Source organism: Lactuca sativa, chromosome 4 (assembly GCF_002870075.4).
Source record: "Lactuca sativa cultivar Salinas chromosome 4, Lsat_Salinas_v11, whole genome shotgun sequence".
NCBI classification, from domain to species: Eukaryota; Viridiplantae; Streptophyta; class Magnoliopsida; order Asterales; family Asteraceae; genus Lactuca; species Lactuca sativa.
Window position 1 is genome coordinate 405,940,028 of NC_056626.2, and position 27,026 is coordinate 405,967,053.

General features: G+C 35.0%; 1 protein-coding gene across 2 annotated transcripts; it reads right to left on the reverse strand.

Moving 5' to 3' along the window:
- Nucleotides 1–5,517: 5,517 nt before the first annotated feature.
- On the reverse strand, nt 5,518–8,730 carry LOC111883052 (probable methyltransferase PMT9). Of its 2 annotated transcripts, XM_023879416.3 has the most exons (8): nt 8,579–8,726; nt 8,149–8,485; nt 7,897–8,061; nt 7,637–7,819; nt 6,965–7,559; nt 6,776–6,888; nt 6,473–6,693; nt 5,518–6,042 (listed from the first exon to the last, which is right to left on the reverse strand). In XM_023879416.3, the coding sequence occupies exons 2-8, from the start codon at nt 8,395–8,397 to the stop codon at nt 5,721–5,723; spliced, it is 1,848 nt and encodes a 615-aa protein (XP_023735184.1). In that variant the 5' UTR covers nt 8,398–8,485; nt 8,579–8,726; the 3' UTR covers nt 5,518–5,720. The 2 variants fall into 2 exon arrangements, with proteins under 2 accessions (XP_023735184.1, XP_023735183.1); XM_023879415.3 differs by having other exon boundaries at nt 8,149–8,730.
- Nucleotides 8,731–27,026: the final 18,296 nt, after the last annotated feature.

A 27,026-nucleotide genomic window follows, 5' to 3' on the forward strand; every position in this document is an offset into this window, starting at 1 on the left:
TTCAATATATGACACCAAACTATTATTTAAAAAGATCATCTTTTTTTTGTACATTAGTCTTTATCAACTTTATTGTTGAATAACATTCAAATAAGCTAAAAAACTTATTGTAAAAGCATGAAACAATTAAAAAGTGAAAAAATCACTATTAACATTTAATATCCATAAAATTTTGTCCATTGACAATTAACAATCTTAGAAGTTAGATTTTTTTAGAACAAATAAATTATGAAACAATATGTTAAAAAAAAACAAAAAAACAAAAAAATCTAAGGCAAATGTAATTAACAGTGAACGAAAGTGCGAAACTGTGAATTTTGAATCACCAATCCATTATTAAGGTCTTTCATGCCAATGGAATTTGGAAATAGAATTTCCTTATATAGTCCTATTTTATTTAGCTTACAAACTTGAATATCTACGGGTAGCGATCGTTGATTATGTGGGTTCCCAACTTTATGTGTTGTGAATTGTAAAACGCCTATTCTTATTTCATGTTTTGTTTTAATTTAATTTGTGTTGAGCTATAGATTATACCCTAAAAATTTATTGGGCTAGTAAGATATGGGATATGGGTTTTAGAAATCTGATTTATAAGTATATTTTTTTGCCAAGGTCATTTAATTTTTATAAGGTAGGTCACATATTTTTGTTCTATATAACTTCTTGACAAAAGAAAAAAAAATATGGGTCAAGTGACCCACCATGATAATATACAACCTCGCCACTGCCTGCGAAAGGCTTATCTTTGCACTTCATCTCCTCTTCAGTTTCCCCTTTGGGTCTCGATGTTCCATCAATACGCATATAGAAAAAAATGTAATTTTTTTTTGAAGGTATTAGCCTAGCTTATATTTATGTAAACTATTAGATTTATTGTATACTTGAGGGGTGTATACTGTATCATTTTCTAGTATTTATATAAGATAACTCTCATGCCTATTGGTGTGGTATTCCATTCATTACATGGTATCAAGAGCCCTTCAACCCCTCCCTTCCTCTCCCTCCTCATAATCGACTCCTCCATTGTTTCCGGCGATCTCACCATGGCCGGCTCCTGTAATGATTCCACCCTCCCGATGAACACCCTCATGCATCTCATCACCATTCGTCTCTCTTCTTCCAATTATCTTTTGTGGGTAAATCAAATGGTTCCCTTCCTCAATTATCAACATCTCCTTGCACATGTCGATGGCTCCTCGGAAGCTCCACCCACTCATCATACCGTGGACGCCAAGCAAGTTGAGAATCCGGCCTTTGAAGAATGACAAGCCGCCGATCAACGCACGGTTCTTCTCCTCCAAGCCTCCCTCACGGAGGAATCTTTTTCTGATATCGTGGGTCTTTCCTCCGCCCGCGCCATCTGGACTGCTCTCGAATCCGCCTATGGAAACTCCTCCATGGAACGGGTTTAAAATCTACGCGACCAACTTGGGCTTCTCTCCAAGGGTGACTCTCTCGTTTCTGATTATGGTCGCAAGTTCAAGGCCATTTGTGACCAACTAGTGGCTATTGGTCATGCTGTTGATGAATCCGAGAAATGTCATTGGTTTTTATGTGGCCTCGGCGGCAGTTTAGAAGCTTTTTCCATTGGGGTTTGCACCTCGCGTATCACTCACTCATTCTGGGATCTCCTTGCGCAAGCCGAAAGCCATGAATTGTTCATCAAATCGATCCATGGGCAGCCCACCCCTGCTGTCGCCTTTTCCGCTGTTTCAGCGCCTAGCAGGGCTGCTCCCGCGTTTTCTGTTGGCCGGGGTCGCGGTGGTGGCTTTGGTGGTCGTGGTGCTTTTCGTGGCGGTCGTGGTCGCGGCCGTCGGCCTCCTCATTGCCAACTATGTCGACTAAATGGGCATTTTGCTAGTGCTTGCCCTCGACTTTCCACTTTTGCATCTAACTCTATTCCAAATGAAAGGGACTTGACGAAGGCGTTTTTAGCGAATTGTCGCGTCACTCCACCCGCTCCGGATTGGTATGTTGATTCCGGGGCCTCAGACCATATGGTCTCCTCCTCGGGCTCGGTCACTCAATCTGAGCCTTTCCATGGCGACGGTTCGGTTCATTTTGGTAATGGTACAACTCTTCCAATTACCTCTATTGGGACTTCTACTCTCACAAATCGTATTAAACTGCGAGATGTTTTAGTTGTCCCAAAACTTACTAAAAATTTATTATCTGTTAGCAAGTTGACCTCTGATAATGATGTCGATGTCCTTTTCTCGAAAAATTCATGTTCTATTCAGGATCCGGTCACGTAGAAAATTCTAGCACAAGGAAGGCATGACCGCGGGCTCTATGTTCTCCCCAATAAACCGGTGGCTTGTTCGTTGTTTGCTACTAAACGTCCCACCACATCTTTTGAATTATGGCACTCCCGTTTAGGGCACGTGAATTTTGATGTTATTTCTAAATTGAATAAAGATGGTCATGTAATGGTTTCTTCTATTTTACCAAAACCCGTTGTATGTTCTCCTTGTCAACTTGCCAAGTCTCATTGTATGCCCTTTGAGATTAATGACCAACGTGCCTCAAAGGTCTTGGATTTAATTCATTGTGACCTTTGGGGTCCATCTCCCGTTGTTTCGGTTGCCTCCTATCGATATTATGTTACATTTGTGGATGACTTTTCGCGTTTCACGTGGTTCTATCCACTTAAAAATAAATCCGATTTTTATGGAGTTTTTGCGACATTTATGACCTTTGTTGAGACACAATTTTCTACAAAAATCAAAACTTTTCAAACAGATGGGGGTACGGAATTTTTAAACAATAAAGTAAAGGCTTTGTTACAAAGCCATGGCATTTTTCACCGTATCTCTTGCCCTTACACGCCTCAACAAAACGGGCGGGTCGAACGTAAACACCGCCATATTGTGGAAACGGGCCTTGCTATGATGTTTCATGCCTTTCTTCCGGTCTCTTATTGGACGCATGCTTTTAGTATCGCGGTGCACATAATTAATCTTCTTCCCACTAAGGTGTTGGCCATGCGCTCTCCATTTGAGGTTTTATTTGATCGCGCACCCATTTATGCCAATTTTCGTATTCTTGGTTGTCGGGTTTATCCATATTTGCGGGACTATGCGGATCATAAACTATCACCACGGAGCATTCCGTGTGTTTTTATTGGGTATCACTCGCAATACAAGGGGTTTCTTTGTCTCGATCCAGTTTCTAATCGTGTGTTTGTCACCAGCCATGCCCGATTTGATGAATCCTGTTTTCCGTTTCGAGACACACATATTACCGCCCACATTGGGTCTCTTCCGCTGCAGTCCTTTGTCGCTGGTTCCGAGCCCGTTGACCCCGTGGTTCCTCCTGGTGCTGTTCCTGCTCCTCCTCCCAAGGTCTCCAGCCTGACTACTTCGCGCCCCTGCGCCGTGTGCACTGATCCGGTACCGCCCCAGACGCCGGCAGCTTCCCCGTCTGATTCCGACTCGTCGCAGGGTGCCGCCTCTGATCCATCATCCGCCTCCGATGCTTCGTCGTCCCAGTCTGACTCCGATCCTGGTCCTGGTGCTGAATCGGGCCCTAATTCCGAGTCGGATTCTCCTCCGTCGCCTCGCATGCCGCCTCCCTCTCATCCGATGACCACACGAGCGAAATTTGGGATCTTCAAGCCGCGTTACCGGGTTGATTTGGCACACTTACATTCTCACTCTTTGTTTACGCAGGTTTTTTCTGCCCCGGTGCCTTCGTCTTATGCGGATGCCTTGTGTATTTCTCATTGGCGTGATGCAATGCATGCTGAGGTTGCGGCTCTTCATCAAAATAAGACGTGGACTCTCGTTCCTCGTCCGTCTCATGCCAATATTGTCGGTTGCCGGTGGTTGTTTCGCACCAAGTATTGTGCGGATGGGACGGTTGAGCGCCACAAAGCTCGCCTTGTTGCACAAGGATTTAGTCAAGTTCCGGGTCTTGATTTCTCTCATACGTTTAGTCCGGTGGTCAAGGCGGCTACCGTTCAGATTGTTATCACTCTTGCCGTTGTTAATGGTTGGCGGTTGCGCCAACTCGATGTGAACAATGCCTTCCTTCACGGCACCTTGGATGACACGGTGTTCATGCACCAACCCCCGGGCTTTGCGGATGCTCGCCATCCCGACTATGTGTGCAAACTTAATAAAGCTATTTATGGTCTAAAACAGGCACCGCGTGCATGGTTTCATCGTCTCAGTTCGTTTTTAGTTCAACATGGTTTTACTTGTAGCCGTGCTGATCCGTCTCTATTTGTGTTTCGCCGAGACTCCTGCATTATTTATTTGTTGGTTTATGTTGATGACTTGATTGTCACCGGCTCCGATGATGCTATAATATCCTCGTTTATTTCTCGTCTTCATGCTGAGTTTCGTATTAAAGATCTTGGGCGGCTAAATTACTTTCTTGGCCTCGAAGTCGTGCATCATTCTAGTGGCCTGTTTCTGTGTCAGGCCAAGTATGCTCATGACATTGTCTCGCGTGTCGGTCTTCTTCATGCCAAACCGGTGCCTACTCCTCTTGCTGCCAATACCGTTTTGGTTCGTGACGGTCCTGCCTTTGCCGATCCCACCCTCTTCCACTCGTTGGTTGGCGCTCTACAATATTTGACCATTACTCGCCCCGACATTTCCTATGCGGTTAACCAACTTAGCCAGTTTCTTGCTGCTCCGACCGAGGCTCATTTTCAGGCGGTCAAACGCCTTCTTCGCTATGTCAAGGGTACTCTATCGTTGGCCTCACCTTCACACGCCCTCGGTCTGTTGCCATTGTTGGTTATTCTGATGCCGATTGGGCCCGGTGTCTTGAAACTTGCCGCTCTACTTATAGGTACTCGATATTCCTGGGGGTAATCTTGTATCATGGAGCGCTAAGAAACAGCCCACAGTTTCCTGCTCCAGTTGTGAGTCTGAATATCGAGCCATGGCGAACACGCCAGCTGAAATTATTTGGATTACTCATCTGTTACAAGAGTTATATGCTTTGCCCACCGGTCGTCCTACACTTCTTTGTGATAATCAGAGTGCATTATTTCTCACTCAAAATCCAGTCGCTCACAAACGTGCTAAACACATTGACCTTGACTATCATTTTGTTCGCGAGCTAGTTGCATCCGGAAAACTGGTCACCATGTTTGTTCCTACCAAGCTTCAAGTCGCTGACATCTTCACCAAAAGTCTTCCTCGACCGCAGTTTGAGCAGTTTCGTCGCATGTTGCGCCTTGGGTCACCGCCTCTTGCTTGAGGGGGGATATTAGCCTAGCTTATATTTATGTAAACTATTAGATTTATTGTATACTTGAGGGGTGTATACTGTATCATTTTCTAGTATTTATATAAGATAACTTCCATGCCTATTGGTGTGGTATTCCATTCATTACAAAAGGGTTGGTCTAATGTAATTGGTTGAATCGTAGCAAAAATGCACATCATAGAGATAGAATCTAATGGTGTGCATCAAACTGTGTCATACAATTTTACCACTTTCCTATTGTACTATACTTGATATACATGTGAACTTAATAAAAATAGATGTTAAAAATACACTAAACAAGATTTCCATAGATATGAAAAATGTTGAGATACATTAAGAAGAATTAAACTAAAAAACTAGTTACTTAAATTTTTTTTATCTAATTCCTTCTTTACTCAAATCCCAATGATTTACAACCAAAATTTTCAACATATATCCAATCACATCATCTCCCTAAATTCATTTTAAACATTCTTAAAAGAAATCCATTTTTATAAAATTTCATCATCATCATCATCTCCCCATAGTTGTTTTCTGGCAATTACAACACGTTCGTCGTTTAAAGAAAGAGGATCAATTTTTGGTTCAACCTCTAATGAATATCCATCCCATTTTAGAGCTGTCAAGAACTTTCTTATATGGTCAACTATAGATGATTTGTCTCTTATGATCACAAATCCTTCTGGCCTTAACATTCGATCCATTTCAATTAATAAATCTTCAACACTACAACCTCGATCTTGAATTTCTGAAAAAACTCTCCATGCATGAAGTAGGTCATAAGTTCTTGGATATGTTGAAAAAGATTCACACCTGCAACACCCATTATTCTAATTTTAACAAATTTGTCATCTTTATCTTCAAAAGGTTAATAGGTCAACCTGGATAGACCCACTTTGACCCATTAGTCAACCCACCCATTTGTATGTGGATACGTTGAAAAAGATTCACATATGCAACACCCATTATTCTAATTTTAACAAATTTGTCATCTTTATCTGAAAAAGATTAATGGGTATGTTTAAAAAAGAAATAGGTCAACTCGGATCGACGGCCCGTTTTGACTTTAGTGAAAATACTCATTTTGACCCATTAGTCAACCCACCCATTTGGATGTGGATATGTTGAAAAAGATTCACACACGAAACACCCATTGTTAAAACTTCAACATATTTATCATCAAAGGGTTAATGGGTATTAAAAAAAAAAGATTTTGAGGGAGTTAAATGTAAAAAGTGCATACCAATCATGAACTGTTCCAATTAATCCTCTGTCATAAACAATCTTCAACCTTGAAGACATGTTTACAGGAGCAACATTCATCACCCAAACATCTTTCTCCTTAAGAGCAGCAGCAAATCCACCAAGATTTGAGTTCATATCCATCACATTTCTAATGGAATTTTTCTGTATCACAGATCTCATCTGCTTCCAGTACTCCATCACTCTATGATGCCATGTATCCTGCATCATATAACATAATTACTTCATAAACCAATTATCAACAAAAAAGTTTACTTCTTTTTCATTTATTTTAGATACTTACACTGTCTTCTTGAAACTGATCAACACTAACACCAATTTCATCAAGGCGAGGTGGTGGGCCCGTAAGCCTACTTGGCCATGGTTCAAGCCCACTCCCTTTTCCTTTATGCATCTCTATATTACAAAAAAAAAATGCATCCAAAATGTGAATTTGTATTCAAGTAACAATATTATAACAAAATAAACTTACTTGTAGTGTATTGGGTAATGCAAGCCTTCATATGCACATTCCAACTCACATCAGGATCATTATCTGAGCTGCATAGAGGAGGGTTGGTTCCTAATGGTCTTTTAAGGTAACAGCTGTTACTTAAAGATTTGGCCCAAATAACAGTTTGATCTCTTCTTGAAACAACTCTCCAACACATTCTTCTTAATAGATCATGCATAGAATTCCAAATCCTTCTATTTTCAGGATCATGTGCGTATGCTTCTGGTGAAGAGTACACAAAATAGCCTCCTGGTCTAAGTAATCTGTCCAATTCCAGGAGTAGAATCCCATCTCTTTGAAGCCAATCAATCCTACAACGTGAACAATGAGCCATTTCAAATGATCTACTTGGGTATGGAAGTCTTTTGGTACCCAAGACTCCTAATGTTGATGGAATCCCACGTTCAAGTGCAAATTGGATTTGATTTTGATGTACATCATTTGGTGCTAAAGACATGGCTATGATTCCTAGGGGTAAAAGATAAGCTCCAAAACTTGCTACCCCACATCCCACATCAAGAACAGTTCGGATGTTTCCTCCATTGTTGAGCTTGTCACCAGGAAACTTGAGCATCTATACAATGAATCATGATTATGCAAGTTAAAGGATGCCCTAATTTGACAAAAAAGACATTGATAAAGGTGACCTACAGATGCAATGGAAGCTATGTACTTATCAGCACCAGAATGAAAATGAGTTCCTCCGCCAGGAAACCTGATTTTTTCTCCCATCACTATCATCCAATTTTGATCGGATTTCTCCTGCGCAAGATGTGTATGGGGTATATTTGCCTTCCAAACCTCATCTCTACTTTCCGGCCACCTGATTGGGATCTGGAATTATAACGCTAATCACATTGAACGCTTTGGAGATCTGAACTGGAAGGAAACAGAGAAGAATCATAACTAACCTTGTATCCAGATGGAGGCGGAATTAGACAATTGTATCGTCGTTCTGCAGGCGGACAATGTCGTTCATAATGCTCCATTAGAGTCAAATTAAGCTTCAACTTCAATTGGTAGATAAGATGTCTATCCAAACAAGGTATCAACTCCGAGTGTCGAGTATCACAAACCTTCAAACCAAACGAACAAAAAATCAATGTTAATCAAATCAATGTACTGATTCTAGAAATCTATAACAATCCTCATAAACAACTTACAGGTAAGCTTTTGGGAACCTCGGGGTTTTGTTCTTGATCTTCAAACAATTCATCGAAATAATCACGTTTAGGTCGAAAACTTCCGGTGATCGGATCCGTACCATCGTCCAAACTAATAACTTCTTCCGCTCCAGGAGCAAATGTCGAACCATTGTACAAACAAATCAATCCGAGCACTGCAATTAGTCCTAGCAAAACATGCTTCAATAATCTTTTCCGGCGAATGAGTTCGCTAACAGTTGACTTCATTTTCCTGTTAGATACAGAACAACCGCTGGTTCACTCCCGGAGCTATGATTTCAGCTTGCTTTTACGATGAAAACCCTAGCTGTAAATCCTTTTTTTTTCCAAAGAACCAAGCAAGGAATCTATTAGTTCACTGTGGGTGCTGCTTAAAATCTAAATTATTTATGGCAAGTTGCAGGCATACACGCTTATAAAATTCGAAATATCTCACTGGGTGTGGGTGTGTATGTGGGAGAGAGTGACAGACGCCGGCGTTGGAAGTCGGACAGCCAATGTCCGCCGCTGATGTGTGATCTAGTTTGGAATATGTAAGAAAAAGGTTTTGGACTTTTCTTTTCATATTTACAGTTACCACCCCTAATTGTTTGAGAAAACTAACTTTCATTCCCTTTAATATGTTGATGATCATACAAATTCGGATTGATAATTTAGGGGTGGCAAATTGATATGGATCTTTTTAAAACTTATGGATATTATCTAAAAAGGTTTTCGATTTATATGGAATATCTAAAATCGACACTTATTTTTTACTGTTTTGCTCTTATTATTATTTTTTTTTAACATTTTTTTGTTTGTTTTAGTACTTAAACAATTATAAATAAAATAAAATAAAATCCCACCCCTTCAATAATTAAAAATAAATAAAAAATGAAATCACCAACCACTCACAACAGATAAGACCGGAGGGTGCGAGAGAGACTCTTCCCTTACTTTTGGTGGGTCATACATCTCTTTCCGTCACTTTCCTTTTCCTCGCCAAAAAGCCAATGAATGGGTGAGAAGTCTTTCTCTCACTTTTTTTTTTAATATATTTCATACATATATTATACTCATTTTGTAGGGAATTAAAAACCATGAATTTTGATATATTTTTTATATTTTTTATATTTTTATAGTAGGTATATAATTTTATAAATATTAAAAAAGATAAAAATAATAATAATAATAATAATAATTGGCCAATGAGAAGAAGAGAGAGAGTGCGGCACCCTCTCCCCCCCACCTCTTTTCCCACACATTTTTCCCTCACCCAGGGAGTGGTGTTCAAGAGGGGAGGGAAGCTTTCCTCACTCTTTCTCTCACCCCACTCCGTCCGGCCTAACATAACTCTCTCTCTCTCCCTCATCACCACCTTCACCTCTTTTTCTGATTGTTTTAATTACTTAATTTTACGAATTTGTAAAATCAATCAATTTATAATTATATTTTTCATTTTAATTCCTTAATAATTATGTTATTAATTATTAGTTTTATATTTAATTATTAAATTACTTAATATTTATATTATTATATTGTAATTCCTATATTTTTTTCAGAAATATTAAAAAGTTAAGTCTGTTAAATTATTAAAACCTAAAAATCCATTTAAAAGATAAGAATGGAAGCCCACTTTTAAAATTTGGAAAGTTATATTTTGTGCGTTGTACATGTATTAACTAAATGAATGTCTGCGCGAAACAGCTATATAGTTGAAATCTTTACAAACATATGTTTTTTTTAAATACAACAATAACGTTGTTGTTAAATTGATATAATAACTTGTATACTAAATTGATATAATATATTGATTATTTTGAATTATATGATAATGTATACATCTATTATAATTGTCTAATCTCAATCGTTTGAATAACTTCTAACCGCGAGTTACTCTTGAATAAAATTAAATATAATTATATGGTTTAATGTTATTTATAATTGTTGTTATTGTTAATTAATTTTTAAAATTTATTTGCTTAACGTTTTAATTTCTTTCATTATAATTATTCAAAACATCAAACATTGTTTTTTTGATTTTACAGGTAACAAAATAATCATTTATATAGAGTTATTTTTAACTATTGTTATTGTAAGTTATTTTAAGCTACTTATTTAAAAACTTTTAACGATTATAAAAATATCTTTAGAAAATATTTTAGTTAAATTGATATTACAAATTAGTTTTTGCATTTAGCACTATAATTTATCACTTTTAACTATTCACAAAATATTCTTTGGGTTTTTTAAGTGGAACTAAAATTTATATTTAAGTTGACACTGTAATATTATATTTAAATTAACACTTTAAGTATTTTCTTCAAATTGTTCAAAAGTTGTAGCTTTAAACCGATAATGGTTTAGATACATCAACATATTAATTCTAATTAATTAAGTATAATATTGTTAAAAGTGAAAGACATAACTTTATAAGTAGAAATAAATATATTATTTTAATATTGAAATTTAGTTTATTTATGATTACGCTTTAGGTTTGATATTTATTTAATCTTTAACCAACTTATAATCATTATTAGAAAGACAATACAACTTATCACTTTTAACTATTTTTAAAATATTCATTGGGTTGTTTAAGTTAAACTAAATTTTATATTTAAGTTAACCCTGTAATGTTAGATAATTTAAGTATTTTATACAAATTGTTCAAAAGTTGTAGCTTTAAAATGATAATGGTTTACATTCAACAATATATTAAAACTAATAAATTATGTATAACATGTTAAAAGTTAAAAACATAATTTTATAAGTAGAAGTAAAGATATTCTTTTAATATTGAAATTTAGTTTATATATGATTACACTCTAGGTTTAATATTTATTTAACCTTATTAACCAACTTATAATCATTATTAGAAAAAATTGAAAAGTCATGGGAGTTTCAAATGAATGTGGTGAAAGGAAAAATGCATGGGAGTTTCAAATGAATGTGGTAAAATGAAAAATGTTTCCTTTATGAGTATATTAGACGAATTATCGTGCGTTGTGCATTGTAGGTTAAAAATATATTGTTAAAATGTTGAAAAATATATGTTTAAAATGGTTATATTATTGATATTAACTTTGACATAATATTTTGAACAATATTATACATTGACATCAACCCACCTACCTCATTAATAAAACTAAATATAATTATCTATTTAATATTATTTTAAAAAATTGTTATGATTAATTAATTTAAAACTTTACTTATGCGATTATTTTCTAGTTTCAATAATGATGTTCATTTAAAATACAATTTATTTATTGTTAACGTTGTGTAATTTATAAATTGATGTTATTATCATTTAAAATTATTGTTCTTTAGTTTTAAACAACTTATTGTTATAATAAGTTAAAGAAGACTTTTAAGAAACACTTACCTTTAAAATCAAAAAACAAAGTTTCATGTTTTAAATAATTATAATGATAGAAATTAAAACACAAAGCAAATAAAATTTAAAAAATTAATAAACAATAACAACTATAAATAACATAAAACCATATATTATATTTAATTTTATTCATGTGTAACTTACGGGTAGAAGTCATTTAAACGATTGATATTATCTAGTTATAATATATCTATATATTATCATATAAGTTGCGCAGAAACACCTATATAGCTGAAGTCTTTACAAATATATGTTTTTTTAAAATATAACAATAACGTTGTTGTTGAATTTGATATAATAATCTATATACTAAATTGATATAATATATTGATTATTTTGAATTATATGATAATATATACATCTATTATAACTTCGTAATCTCAATCGTTTGAATGACTTCTACCCACGAGTTACACATGAATAAAATTAAATATAATATATGGTTTAATGTTATTTATATTTGTTGTTATTGTTAATTAATTTTTTAAAATTTATTTGCTTAATGTTTTAATTTCTATCATTGTAATTATTTAAAACATCAAACATTATTTTTTGATTTTACATGTAACAATATAATCATTTATATAGAGTTATTTTTAACTATTATTATTGTAATTTATTTTAAGCTACTTATTTGGAAATTTTTAATGATTATAAAAATATATTTTAGAAATATTTTAGTTAAATTGAGATTACAATTTAGTTTTTGCATTTATCACTTTTAACTATTTATAAAATATTCTTTGGTTTTTTAAGTGGAATTAAATTTATATTTAAGCTGACATTGTAATGCGCAGAAACACATATATAATTGAAGTCTTTACATATATTTTTTTTTCAATATAACAATAACGTTATTGTTAAATTTGATATAATAATTCGTATACTAAATTGATATAATATATTGATTATTTTGAATTATATGATAATATATACATCTATTATAACTTCATAATCTCAATCGTTTAAATGAATTCTACCAGCGAGTTACACATGAATAAAATTAAATATAATATATGGTTTAATGTTATTTATAATTGTTGTTATCGTTAATTAATTTTTTAAAATTTATTTGCTTAATGTTTTAATTTCTATCATATGAATTATTTAAAATATCAAACATTGTTTTTTGTTTTTTAAGGTAACAATATAATCATTTATATAAAATTATTTTTAAGTATTATTATTTTAAGTTATTTTAAGTTACTTATTTGAAAACTCTTAACGGTTATAAAAATATATTTAGGAAATATTTTAGTTTAATTTAGATTACAATTTAGTTTTTCCATTTATCACTACAATTTATCACTTTTAACTATTTACAAAATATTCTTTGATTTTTTAAATGGAACTGAAATTATATTAAGCTGACATTGTAATATTATATTTAAATTAACAATATAAGTATTTTGTTCAAACTGTTCAAAAGTTATAGCTTTAAACTGATATGGTTTACATATAACAACATTTTAAATCTAATAAATTAAGTATAATATATTAAAAATTAAAGACATAACTTTATAAGTAGAAATAAATATATTATTTTAAAATTGAAATTTAGTTTATTTTTAATTACACTTTAGATTTGATATTTATTTAACCTTATTAACCAACTTATAATCTTTATTAGAAAGACCCTACAATTTATCACTTTTAACTATTTACAAAATATTTTTTGGGTTGTTTAAGTTAAACTAAAATTTATATTTAAGTTGACCCCGTAATGTTATATTTAAATTAATAATTTAAGTATTTTATACAAATTGTTTCAAAATTGTATCTTTAAAATGATAATGGTTAACATCCAACAATATATTTAAACTAACAAATTAAATATAATATGTTAAAAGTTAAAAAACATAACTTTATAAGTAAAAGTAAAAATATAATTTTAATATTGAAATTTAGTTTATATATGATTACACTTTAGGTTTGATATTAATTTAAGCTAATTAACCAAATTATAATTATTATTAGAATAAATTGAAAAGTCATGGGAGTTTCAAATGAATGTTGTGAAAGAAAAAATACATGAGAGTTTCAAATAAATGTGGTGAAAGGAAAAATGTTTCCTTTATAAGAATACTAGGTGTAACTTCGTGCGTTGTGCAAAAATGCATTTAATGTTGGATTAGTGTCTAAGCCCGTAACTATATTTGGTATGTACTTGACCCGGTTGTGCATGGTCCTTTTGGGCTGCCTTCACCAAAGCAACTTGATAGGGTAATTTGATAAGAAAGAGAGGATAATATGATTTATTAATATATTATAAGAATAATATATTGAAGGAGAAATTATATTTATTTGGTTAGTATTAGTCATAAATTAATTAGGAATTAATTTGGTGACTAAAAGAGACTAATTGAATAAAGGGGCATAAGCTGTCAAATGTGTGATAGTTGAGTTTTGGGCTGGGAAACCTAATGGACTAAGGGGGAATGCAATTATGATGAAGGATCATCATATTTCCGTCCAAGCCTTATTCCAGAAGGATCCTTGGGCTGTTTGGTGACTAAGTTGTCTATTAGGGTTTAGACTGAAACCCTAGCAGCCTACAGTATAAATAAGAACCCTAGCCTTCAATTTATCCCAAGAGAAACCCTAGGCTGAAATTAAACTTCCTCCCTCCTCTCTCAAAGTTTCCTTCTTGCTTGTGGTGTTTGTAATCCATTAGAGGAGTTACACTTGTGACTCTAAGCTCAAGAACAAGAAGATCCAAAGGATTTCAAGCCAATTGAAAGAGGTAATCACTTAGATCTGTTCTTATAGTGTTAATTTTGAATTTTGTATGCTAGATTAGGGTTTGCAAGTCTTGGATTGATGCCAAAATCGTTTTTTTATAATAAAATCCAAATTTTATTGTATGCAAATGATTATCCTTACCAAAGCAAAAGATAATTTTAAATCTTTTGAATAATAGTTTCCTTATATGATAAATATGGATTATTTAAATTATTTGGTAATTTTCTTGTGACTAAAATTGGATTAGGTCAAATATAGATAATCATAAAATTAATTGTTTAATTTATCTTATTTGTTATTTGATCCATTGTGTTTTGAAAAGTTCAAAACTTGTCCTCAAGTTTTGAAATTTAAATTTTATGATTAAAAGTTTAATTTTGAATGATTTAAATTTCAAATCCTTAGAATTTTACAAGTTTAAAATTCAACCCTATACTATTATTACAAGATTAATTAACATATATGTATAAGAATAAGCTAGTCTTATTGCTAGTAAGCCTCATTCACGAAGCCAGTCTATAAGGTGGGTATAAGGTTGTTGCCTATAAAATGACGCTTAATGGGTGTACACTCACACCCACCGCTTGCTTGACTGGTGGAGGGTCGTTAGCCGAACAGATATGATAGGGCACTTAATTCCTCATTATAAGTATAATGAATTTACAAAGTAACTATAATGTTTTACAAATTCCCAATCTTAGTTACTTTAGGGTAAAATGTGAAAATGATGTTATTCCATGGAATTGCACTTTGCACTTTTGTCAATTGTTAGTGGAGCGTGCATGGTTAACCGAAACATTAATTTGGGATTGACATTGGTGGCGAAGGGTGGCCGGTGTTTGTCATAGATCAATGGAGCGTGTGTGGTTTACCGGCACATTGATTAGGTGATAGAGACATTAGGTGCACCATGTTGATTCACATGGTTATTCACGACTTGTTTGCGATCCTCGGTATCCCAGTCGCAAATTTGAAGTGCATATCGAGATTTAAACATGTCATTGAAAAGTTCAATGAATCTCAAAGATCTAGGAGTTGTCAAATACATTTAAAACTTAATTTCATTTCGTTTTTCATGGTGGAAATTAGTGAATCGTCATTCACTTACCTTCAAATTATTTACTTTTAGAGTATGGCATCCCTTTCTAAGTTGTAAATAATGTTGTTGGATCCTATCCCTATTTGTTCATTTGGGTGTTAAATTGGGGATTCTTTCTAATCAAACTTGTCCTTTTCTATTTTCAGATGTCGAACGCTAACAACACTCCTGCAGCTACTGGTGGATTCTCACTCGTGAATTTGTGTGGGAAAGTGATCTTTAATGGCAACAACTTCAACGAGTGGATCCGAAACATCCGAATGATCACTTGATAGGAGGACAAAGAGTATGTCCTCGACGAGAAGCTTGAAAAGATCAATCCAGAAACTGCCACTGCTGAAGAAATCACTGCCTTTGAGGCTCATGAACGTGATGCAACGAAGGTTCATTGCATCATGCTTGTGACTATAAACGCAGAACTCCAGAAGTCATATGAGGACATGTATCCATTCGATATGCATCAAGTTTTAATGGATAGGTATCACCAAAGCGCGAGGCAAGAGCATTATGAGATCATCACTAACATGATCACTGCTAAGATGGGGAGCGGAGAATCCTTGACCTCGCATCTGCAGAAGATGTCGAGGTATGTTGATCGTCTTCTAAAGTTGAATGTTAACTTTGATGAGGATTTGGCTATCGACATCATTCTCCATTCCTTGCCTCCATGCTACAACCAGTTCGGAATGACCTACCACATGAACAAAGAGGAGGTCACCTTGAGCAAGCTTCAAGGATTGTTGAGAACTGCTGAGTGCAACCTAAAGGATAAATCTATTGCATCAACTCCTACTGATTTGGCCCCTGTTTTGGCAATAGGGCAAGGAAGAGGTAAGAAGAGGAAGGCTTCGTCTAAGAGCCACCAAAAGGGAAAGTCCCAAGATGGTTCCTCTTTTAGCGGAACCAAAGCAGGTCCTGCTAAGCCCTCCTCCGACCCTAAGCAAGTAGAGTGTTTTTATTGCCACGAGAAGGGCCACTGGAAACGAAGCTTCCCCAAATATCTACAAGATATTGGAGATGGGAAGATAAAGCCCACCTATGCAAGTATGTATTCTATTAAATCTAACGACTCATCACTTGCTACTTCATGGGTTATTGATACAGGATGTGGTTTCCACATTTGCTCTGTTTTGTAGGGCCTAAAAAGAAGTAGAGAGGTGGAACATGGGAAAATAAACTTGATAATGGGAAACAGAAGATAGTCGTCGGTGACCAAAGTTGGAGTTTATTCTTTAGTGTTGAGTAATGGGTTAGGATTAGATTTAAACAATTGTTGATATTCGCCAGATATGGCAAGAAACATCATTTCTTTTCATGGATTATATAGACAAGGTTTCAGATATTCATTTGATAATAGTAATGGTTCTATTAATGTTTATTTGAATGGTGTTTTTTTATTTCAATGCATATCCTTGTAATGGAATATATGAATCTGTGTTGGTTGTAGACAATTTAGGAAATGATGTGTTGAATGTTGATTTGTTTAATAGTTTAGACAAAGCATGCTTGTGGCATTGTCGCCTTGGCCATGTGGACAAGAAACGCATAGCCCAACTCCAAAAGGATGGAGTGTTGGAGTCATTTGACCTTAGGGACGATAACGTGTGTGAATCTTGTTTGGTTGGGAAGATGACCAAGTCACCCTTTACTGACACTTGTGAAAGGGGTGAGGGTCTATTGGATCTCATACACACCGATGTGTGTGGGCCCTTTAGATCCACCACAAGGGATGCTTGCCGCTTCTACGTGACTTTTACAGATGATTATAGCAGATATGGATATATCTACTTAATCAAGCAAAAGTCAGAAACCTTTGAAAAGTTCAAAGAGTTTAAGAATGAAGTGGAGAATCAGCTGGGCAGGAAAATCAAGATGCTTCGGTCAGACCGAGGAGGAGAGTACCTAAGTCTTGAATTTCACGACTATCTAAAAGAATGCGGAATCGTTTCGCAATTGAGGCCTCTGGGAACGCCGCAATTGAATGGTGTGGCTGAGAGACGTAATCGGACCTTGTTGGACATGGTTCGTTCTATGATGAGTCGGGCTTCGTTAACAATAGCTTTCTAGGGGTACGCCTTACAGACGGCCGCCCATATCCGTAATTTAGTTCCCACGAAGAAAGTTGCCAAAACACCTCACGAGATGTGGACAACGAAAGCTCCCTCGTTGGCACACATCAATGTTTGGGGTTGCGAGGCTTTCGTAAGACAAGAGACTCACGACAAGCTCGAACCTCGTAGTGAGAAGTGTTATTTCATCGGCTATCCACAGAAGTCTTTTGGCTATCTCTTCTACAGACCGAGTGAAAATGTTGTCTTTGTTGCGAGGAGAGGGGTTTTACGAGAAAGAGAACTCGTAAGCCAAGAGGACAGTGGGAGGCAAATTGATCTTGAAGAGATTCAAGAACAAAGCGATGAAGGAACTTCTAACATTGGCACTAAACCTGAGGAGGAAACTCCTGTTGAACCTATTGACGAATCCTTACCTCTTCGACGTTCCAGTAGGACTAGTGTTCCACCCCAGTTGTATGGATTCCATATTACTACTGAAGGGGATACATTTATTAGTGATAGTACACTAGTGAATTTGGACGAACCTAACAGCTACAAGGAAGCCATGGCAGGCCCAGAGTCTGCTAAATGGAAGGAGGCGATGGACAACGAGATTCAGTCCATGTACGACAACAAAGTTTGGAATTTGGTTGATAATGTGTCGGGTCGTAAGACAGTCGGGTGCAAGTGGATCTTCAAGAAGAAAACAGACATGGATGGGAATGTGCACACTTATAAATCGCGATTGGTTGCGAAGGGCTTTACTCAAACTCCTAGAGTTGACTATGATGATACCTTCTCACCAGTTGCGAAGATAAAGTTTATTAGGGTGATGCTCGCAATAGCTGCGTTTCATGATTATGAAATATGGCAAATAGATGTAAAAACCGTTTTTCTTAATGGAAAGTTGGCTGAGGATGTTTACATGAATCAGCCAGAGGGTTTTGTCGATGCGAAGCATCCAAATAGAGTGTGTAAGCTTGAGAAATCCATTTATGGATTAAAGCAAGCGTCTTGCAGATGGAATCTTTGTTTTGACGAGAAGGTCAAAGAGTTTGGTTTTCTTCGAAGCAAAGATGAGTCATGTGTGTATGTCAAGGCCAGTGGGAGTATAGTAAGCTTCCTCGTATTGTATGTCGATGACATACTGCTCATAGGAAACGACGTCTCGACCTTGCAGGAGGTCAAGTCCTGGCTTGGGAAGTGTTTCGCTATGAAGGACCTCGAAGAGGCTGCATATATTCTTGGAATACGGATAGTAAGAAACAGAAGTGAAAGACTGATAGGACTCAGTCAGGATACATACTTGGATAAGGTACTAAAGCGTTTTAGTATGGAAAATTCCAAGAAAGGGGAGCTGCCAATTTAAAGCAATACCAAGTTGAGTAAGACTCAATGCCCGAGTATAGAGGCAGAAATAACTGATATGAGCTGAGTACCTTACGCTTCCGCAGTTGGCTCTATTATGTACGCTATGACCTGTACTCGCCCTGATGTGGCCTTCGCTTTGAGCATGGTCAGTAGATATTAAGGGAACCCTGGCAGAGCGCATTGGATTGCTATCAAGAATATTCTTCAGTACCTTCGGAGGACCAAGGAATGGTTTCTAGTCCTCGGTGGGAGTGATGACTTGAGGGTACGAGGGTACAGTGACGCTAGTTTCCAAACGGATTGGGATAATTATCGTTGGCAGTCAGGCTGGGTCTTTACCTTTAACGGAGGAGCAGTGACTTGGAAAAGTTCTAAGTAGGAGACTGTGGCTGATTCAACGTGTGAATCAGAGTACATTGCAGCAAGTGAAGCGTCGAAAGAGGCAATATGGCTGAAGAACTTCATTGGAGACCTTGGAGTTGTGCAATCCATAAAGGATCCCATGGAGATTTTCTGTGATAACGAAGGAGCGGTTGCCTTAACCAAGGAACCAAGGGATCACGGTAGATCCAGACATATTGACAGAAAATACCATTTCATTAGACATCGAGTAGAAGAGGGAATCCTCGTAGTGAAGAGGGTATAGTCAGAAGATAACCCAGCAGATCCTCTTACGAAGGGACTGAGTAGGGTTAAGCACTTACAACACGCTAGGAGCATTAGGCTGAAGGACGATATAAGTTTAGATTAGATAAGAAACGTGTAATGGATAAATTTGTACTTGACATTTGATGAATAAATAAAGGTGTGTTATTTATAAGTAAAGATACTATCTTGTGTTGATTATTTATCGATTGTTTCAATTTTGCATGTTTTGACTTCCTGAATAATAAGATTATTCAAACAGTCCACAGTCGCTCATATGTTGGAAGTAGATATGAAAGAAGACTGTCATGAATTTGTTTGTAGATTGTCTAAAAGGTTTTGGACATGGCAAAGGTTTGCTGCAAAGTTCATGAGTGCTTATGAATTGTGATTTGAGCATTGGAATAAACCCGCGCTTGCTTGTATCACTTCATGGAATTTATCATGAGTGATCGCAAGACGATAATATCATATAATCTTTAAACCTAGAGATATGGTTATTGTTTATTGGTTAATTGTGCATTGACAATGCATAAACGCATCAGTAACTTGATGTTATAAAATATATGGTTGTGTATGATTTAGCCAGTGAATAATAAATGCATATAAGTCAAAGTTTTTTTGTTCCTTTTATTCTGAGAGGATAAAAGCGATGTCTGTCCACTTGATGATTTGGTTTGACTTATGTGTCGGGCCCGGTCAGAACAAAGTTGATGTGTTCAACTAAGTTCTATGTCAAACAAATCAGAGAACGAGGAACAATATGATGAACAATAAGTATGACTATGTTCCATGTGATTGTCATCATGATATCTAGAACAGAGGATTAATGATCCCTTTTCTAAAGGATGAGATTTTGATTAGAGTTGACAGAAGCATATAAGAGCTATGATTGCTAAACCGGATTCTGAAGTCATATGTGAGATGTAGTTACTAGACTTATCCAAGTGGGAGACTATTGGATTAGTCTCTAAGCCCGTAACTATATTTGGTATGTACTTGACCCGGTTGTGCATGGTCCTTTTGGGTTGCTTTCACCGAAGCAACTTGACAGGGTAATTTGATGAGAAAGAGAGGATAATATGATTTATTAATATATTATAAGAATAATATATTAAAGGAGAAATCATATTTATTTAGTTAGTATTAGTCATAAATTAATTAGGAATTAATTTGGTGACTAAAAGAGACTAATTGAATAAAGGGGCATAAACTGTCAAATGTGTGATAGTTGAGTTTTGGGCTGGGAAACCTAATGGACTAAGGGGGAACGAAATTATGATGAAGGATAATCATATTTTCGTCCAAGGCCTTATTCAAGAAGGATCCTTGGGCTGCTTGGTGATTAAGTTGTCCATTAGGGTTTAGACTGAACCCCTAGCAGCCTACAATATATATAAGACCCCGAGCCTTCAATTCTCATCCACTTGCTTCCTAAGAGAAACCCTAGGCTGAAATTAAACTTCCTCCCTCCTCTCTCAAAGTTTCCTTCTTGCTTGTGGTGTTTGTAAGCCATTAGAGGAGTTACACTTGTGACTCTAAGCTCAAGAACAAGAAGATCCAAAGGATTTCAAGCCAATTGAAAGAGGTAATCACTTATATATGTTCTTATAGTGTTAATTTCGAAGTTTGTATGCTAGATTAGGGTTTGCAAGTCTTGGATTAAGTGCATGTTCGGTAGAGAAACCTAGATCCAAGCATTAGGGTTTGTATGAGCATATAAGATTGTTCTTATGCATAAAACCCTTCATTTAATTGGTTAAGATAATTATGAGAAAAAATAGAAATATGTTAAAATTTACGTTTTTAGTCATGTTTTGGACATTAACCGAATTATCAAATAACATAAAAATCCATCAGCTTATATTTTGATACTATCTAATATAGTCCATACCTTATAAACTATATTTTTACTTTTATAATATCCAATATATATTATAAGTTTTTGTATAACATTAATATAATCTAATTTTCTTATGTCCGATATTTTTGGATAAAATAAGAAATAAGTTGTTTTGAATAAGCTATTACTAAACAATATTAAACTAATAAACTTTGTATTACACTATTTATATTACACCAAAACATCCAAGGTTTCATATATGAACTTTCAAATATTAAACACTGACATTAAGAATGAAGTCATACAAAATATATCATTATACATAAATGTCATCAAGAGTTTTAAAATAAGTCGATTGGTAAGTTTGATATTTAATTTTAATTACATATTTTGCAAGGCGTACGTTTGACTTTATGTTGGTGCGCCGAGAATCATCTTCCTTAATTTGTACCTGAAAAATTAAGGTGAATAGAAATATAAAATAGATATTATTAAACATTAATATAAATAATTAAAAAGTGTATGTGGATCTCCTACCACCGGTTAAAGACAACATACATCTATAGTGGTATCGATTCCTTAGTGAAATTGAATTAGTCATTCTATGTACACCTTGTTTTCAAATTCCATAAACAAATATGAGTAACCAAACATAAAAATGTTATATGTATGTAGGAAAAATATTTTAGTTAACTAACAAATTAAATAATATAACTTTAAGTGTTAGGAGTTTCAAAACATTAATATTTTTATTAATCAATCAACTAAGTAACACATGTTGAAATTTTTACAATCATTGTTAAAAAATATTTGAAATATTAGATTTTAAATGAATTTTGGTTGAAGTGTTTTGACCTCTATTATATATATATATATATATATATATATATATATATATATATATATATATATATATATATATATAGAGAGAGAGAGAGAGAGAGAGAGAGAGAGAGATGGAAAGTATAACATATGTATGAGTTTTAATTAATTCTCTTTTTGAAACGGTACAATTACAAAACGAAAAAAACATATTTAAAATAATTAATTAAATATTTTCGACATCACCCTATATAATATATGATCAATATATTAACGATTAAACCACAATATACAACGACTGTATTACAATAATCCAAAAACGAAGAAAATATAAAAACGAATTAGTATAACAAACTTACAAATTAATAGCTCTAATATAATAACATATCTCCAAAAATGGTCATAAAACCTCAACCCAACACAAAAACCTTTAAGCTTGTTTTCTTTCTTAAATTTATATATGATTAAAATGCATGTCTTCCCAAAAGATTTGTTTTTTATAGTAAACTTTTCAATAAATGCTAATTAAACATAATATAATTTATAAAACTTTTGAGTGTTAAATCATGATTAAGAAAACTTTTGAGTTGCATTAGTTAAAGAAGGGGGTTTCAAATGCATGAGATTCAAGTAAAAAATGCTAGCTTTATAAGTATGTATGATAATGAAATGATGATAATGATAATGATAATGATATAGATGTTGCTAATTTATTATAAACTAAAATGATTTTCCTAGGGAATTGGCCAACATAACGTTTGTGTATGTTTCTATTCATGTTGTAAGTCAACGTAACAACTAAGCATAATATTATGAAAAATAGTTGGGCAGCATCTACCAAGCATAATATCATCCTAATGTTAATAGTATAATTATCAAACTAATATTAATACATCAATATAATTATAAAAGCTAGTTGCATTTAACATGTATTCCCCCGTAGAGGGTTTGAAAATGGGGTTGTGAACTCACATTGAGAGTTGAAATTGTTGATGTAGGGTGGACTAGCGGGATCCGAAGCTTCAAGAGACATATAGGTAGAGGGCACGAACTTCGAGGTTGAGAGAGAGGTGCGGGAGGTTTAAGTTGTAATTGTTTGGAGCTCGTTATTTATAGCTAATCTGGAGGTGCACGACACACAATGCGCGTTGGGAAATTGTATGCGTGCCATTGATCCTGCCACATGTCGCCCTCTCCTCATGCCACGTCATCCCATATCTGGATGGATCCATCCGTCAGATGCATGGGCCGTACTGCACGTTAGGGATGAAAGTGGGTCCAAACCCGGACTAGATGGACCCAGACCCGGAAAATCCGGAACCGGTTAACGGGATTTTATAGAATCAGAAACCGGACCGGTATATAGGAACCGGTTCCGGTTCGGTTCCGGGTATGGTTCCGGGTAAAGTGGGTCTAGAACCGGAAAACCCGGAAACATCAAAGTGGGTAGGTTGGAACCGGATAAAGTGGGTTTAGAACCGGAAAACCCGAAAAAACCAGAATTTTTTGGTAATTACTTACTACTTAGTGGGTTGAACTTTGAAAATTTTCATATTGATATCCCGACTTTGGGGGACTGTAACATATTGAATACGAAACCACAATTAACAAAATTAGAGTCTAAAATCATGTACAAACTCTAAAATACACTCTGGAAAAACTCTCATGTCAATCCGACTTTAAACGAATGAGATATGCTTGTATTAATATTTTCACATAATACAAAGTACAAAAACAAATAGCTGAAAAGTTGAAAATTTTCAGTTTTGATATCCCAACTTTAGAGGACTGTAAATCATTGACTGTTAAACCAAAAATGACAAAATTATAGTCTAAACTCATGTACAAACTGTAAACTAGAAGTTGGAAAAAACCACATGTCAATCCGACTTCAAACGAATTAGATATGCATGTTTTAGAACTTTCACCGAATACAAAAAAGCTAAAAAACTAAAAACTTCCAGCTTTGATATCTCGACTTTTGAGGACTGTAAGTCAATGAATATAAAACTAAAAATGACAAATTTATAGTCTAGAATCATGTACAAACTCTAAACTACATGTTGGAAAAAACCGTATGTCAATTGGAGTTGAAACGAATAAGATATGCATCTTGTAAACGTTTCACAATAACCGGTTACGACCCTAAAAGTGGTTCCGGTTCCAAAAACCGGTTCCGGTTTTTAGACCCGGTTTACCCGGACCTGATGGACCCAAACCCGGATTACCCGGAACCTGGATAAAGCCAATTTTTAAACCCGGACCCGGTTCTATATATTCCAATTCTAACGGTTTCGGTCCGGTTTTCCGGTTCTAAATCTCATCCCAACTGCACGTCGGTGCGTGCGAGGGTAAAAACCCAACTTTGAAATTCCAAAACTCTCGCATACGAGCTCCGTTTTCAACGAATCTTATATATCCGTGTAGATGTGACAACCTGTAATTTCTATTCTTATAAAAGTCAATTTGGTCAACTAAGGTCAACTTAAATCTTATTCTATCTTAAATGGATTAGATTAATGTTTTATAAGTGTTTACACCTTGTATTCAAGGTGCTATGTGTTTAAGAAGGGAATTAGTTGGAACCGAGAAACTTCGCACCTCTCTTCTTCTCTCTTCCCTTCGAACAACAAACCTTGGCCGCAAACCTCGCATGGCCACAAACAAAGGGTCGGACCACAAACGAGCCCTCGGCCGTGAACCCTTACCCTATATATATAAGTGAGACTGATTTTTCCTCATTCTTTCACTTCTGACCGCAAACTCCAACATTTCTCTCTCAAGTATCATCTTTCAAGCCTTCAACTATTCTTAGAATATTGCTTGGATCTTCAAGGTGTTCATTATTTCATCATAATTATAGGGATTTCTAGGCCGAAAACACTTGCATCTTCATCATTCTTCAAGATTGTTAGGCCATGAACTCAAGAACACCAAGTGTTCTTGGGCTGTGAACACCCAGTTGGCCGTGAACCCTCTTGCAGTCTTCAAACTTTGCTTATAACACCTTAATTTGTAAGTTAAACTTGCAGATTAGTTCGTTTTCCTATCACTCTTATGAGTATATTCATTTATAAGTATACATGTATCGTATGAATCGTGTTTAGGACTCGTTTTGTTAGCAAGACTTCACTTGTGGAGCTAACGTCCTATAACCAAATCTTCAATCGAATCTCCAACATAAGGTGAGTTCATACCCCTATAATCTACCTTTTTAAATGATTTAAATGCTTTTTAGGTGGGGGGGGGGGATACAAGTTGAACACAATTCACATGTGATATCAAATCATATAAAAGGTTTTCTCATGCTTTTAAATATTGTTTTTACAATAAAGGATTACCAAATACTTCCAAAATGACTTAAAGTTATGTAAACTCTTTTAAATATTTTATAAATTCTTTAGAACTTATATTTTTCAAAATCATATTTATATATGTATATGTATATAAATAAGGCTTAAAGGACTTAGGACTAATGATCTGTCATACTTCCTTTTCCTTGTTTGGATGTGGGCTTAAGGTGAGATTATTTGTCTGAAGGTCGTTTCTTTCTTAATTATGTATTGAATATATATATATATATATATATATATATATATATATATATATATATATATATATGAATATAAAAGGTTACTTCAGTCGGTATCATTCCCTTTGTATCAGGTCGAGCAAAGGGGTACGTTCATGAAGAATCATGCTAAACAGATAATACATATAAGTTATAATAGGTATAATTTATGAACCAAGCGAGAAATCTATTTTTACTAGTCAAGTATACGAGGTTTTAACTACTTTGTTAAGAAAAGGATAACATTTAATCTTTACTTAAACTAAATGAACCAAAAATGTGAGATACTACTTCACAACATAACAATAATCCTTGTTAGGTCGAGTTTTGTAACCAGAGTATCCTAGAGGGAGAGCGGACACTATGTGTATAGATCTATACGGGACCGAAAATCTCACATCGTGACAGTTAGCTACAGTTTGGCCGACAGACCAAGCGGTGACAAATGTCACCTTAGCTTCGACGCCAGCAGGTCGTCGTGTAACACCTGCAGATCTGGGTTAGACAATTTAGAGAAAATTAGTGTCGAAAACGACTTTTCGACAAATGACTATTTAGAATAAACAGTCTTAAACAACTTTTAGAATATATATCAAGGGTTTTGTACATATAAAGAATGTCAAAATCCGAGTTATAACGAAGAAGTTATGACCCGTCGAAGTTTTACGGCAAAACCGACTTCGTACGAGGAAGTTATGATTTTTTCTAAGATTTAGCATAGCAGTGCACATCCCGAAATTCGAATTTTAGATCGGTCGATTTTTAACAAAAACAGTCTAAACGGTAACTGAAGATCTCATTAATAGGAGCTTAACGATAAAAAGACAGTCAAGAACGGAGCTCGTATGTGAAAGATATGGACGAAACTTAGTCTCTACTTTTCGAGCGCGGCGAATTCGATACAGTTTTGTAAATCTAAGATAGAATGAGAATTAGCCAACGGGATCTAAATTAAAGTTGTAGTACTCGTAAAACCATCGCTTGGATATAAATAATGCCGAGAATAGAGATCGTATGTTAAAGGTATGGACGAAACTTGGTCTTTACTCTTCAAGCGCGGCGAATTCGAATACAATTTATGAGAACTAGCCGACGGGGTCTAAATGAAAGTTGTAGTACTCGTAAATACCAATGTGTGGATATAAATAATGTAGAAAACGGAGCTCATACGCAGAAGATACGGATGAAGCTTAGGGGCTACTCTATGATAAAATCCCTATAAATAAAGGACGAATCATTCATATTTTCTTCACACCATAAGCCTTTCTTTCTCTCTCTAAGTTATCTCTAGACTCCCTAAATCCCCCTAAAGTCTAGGAAACTTCCCTAGCGCTAGA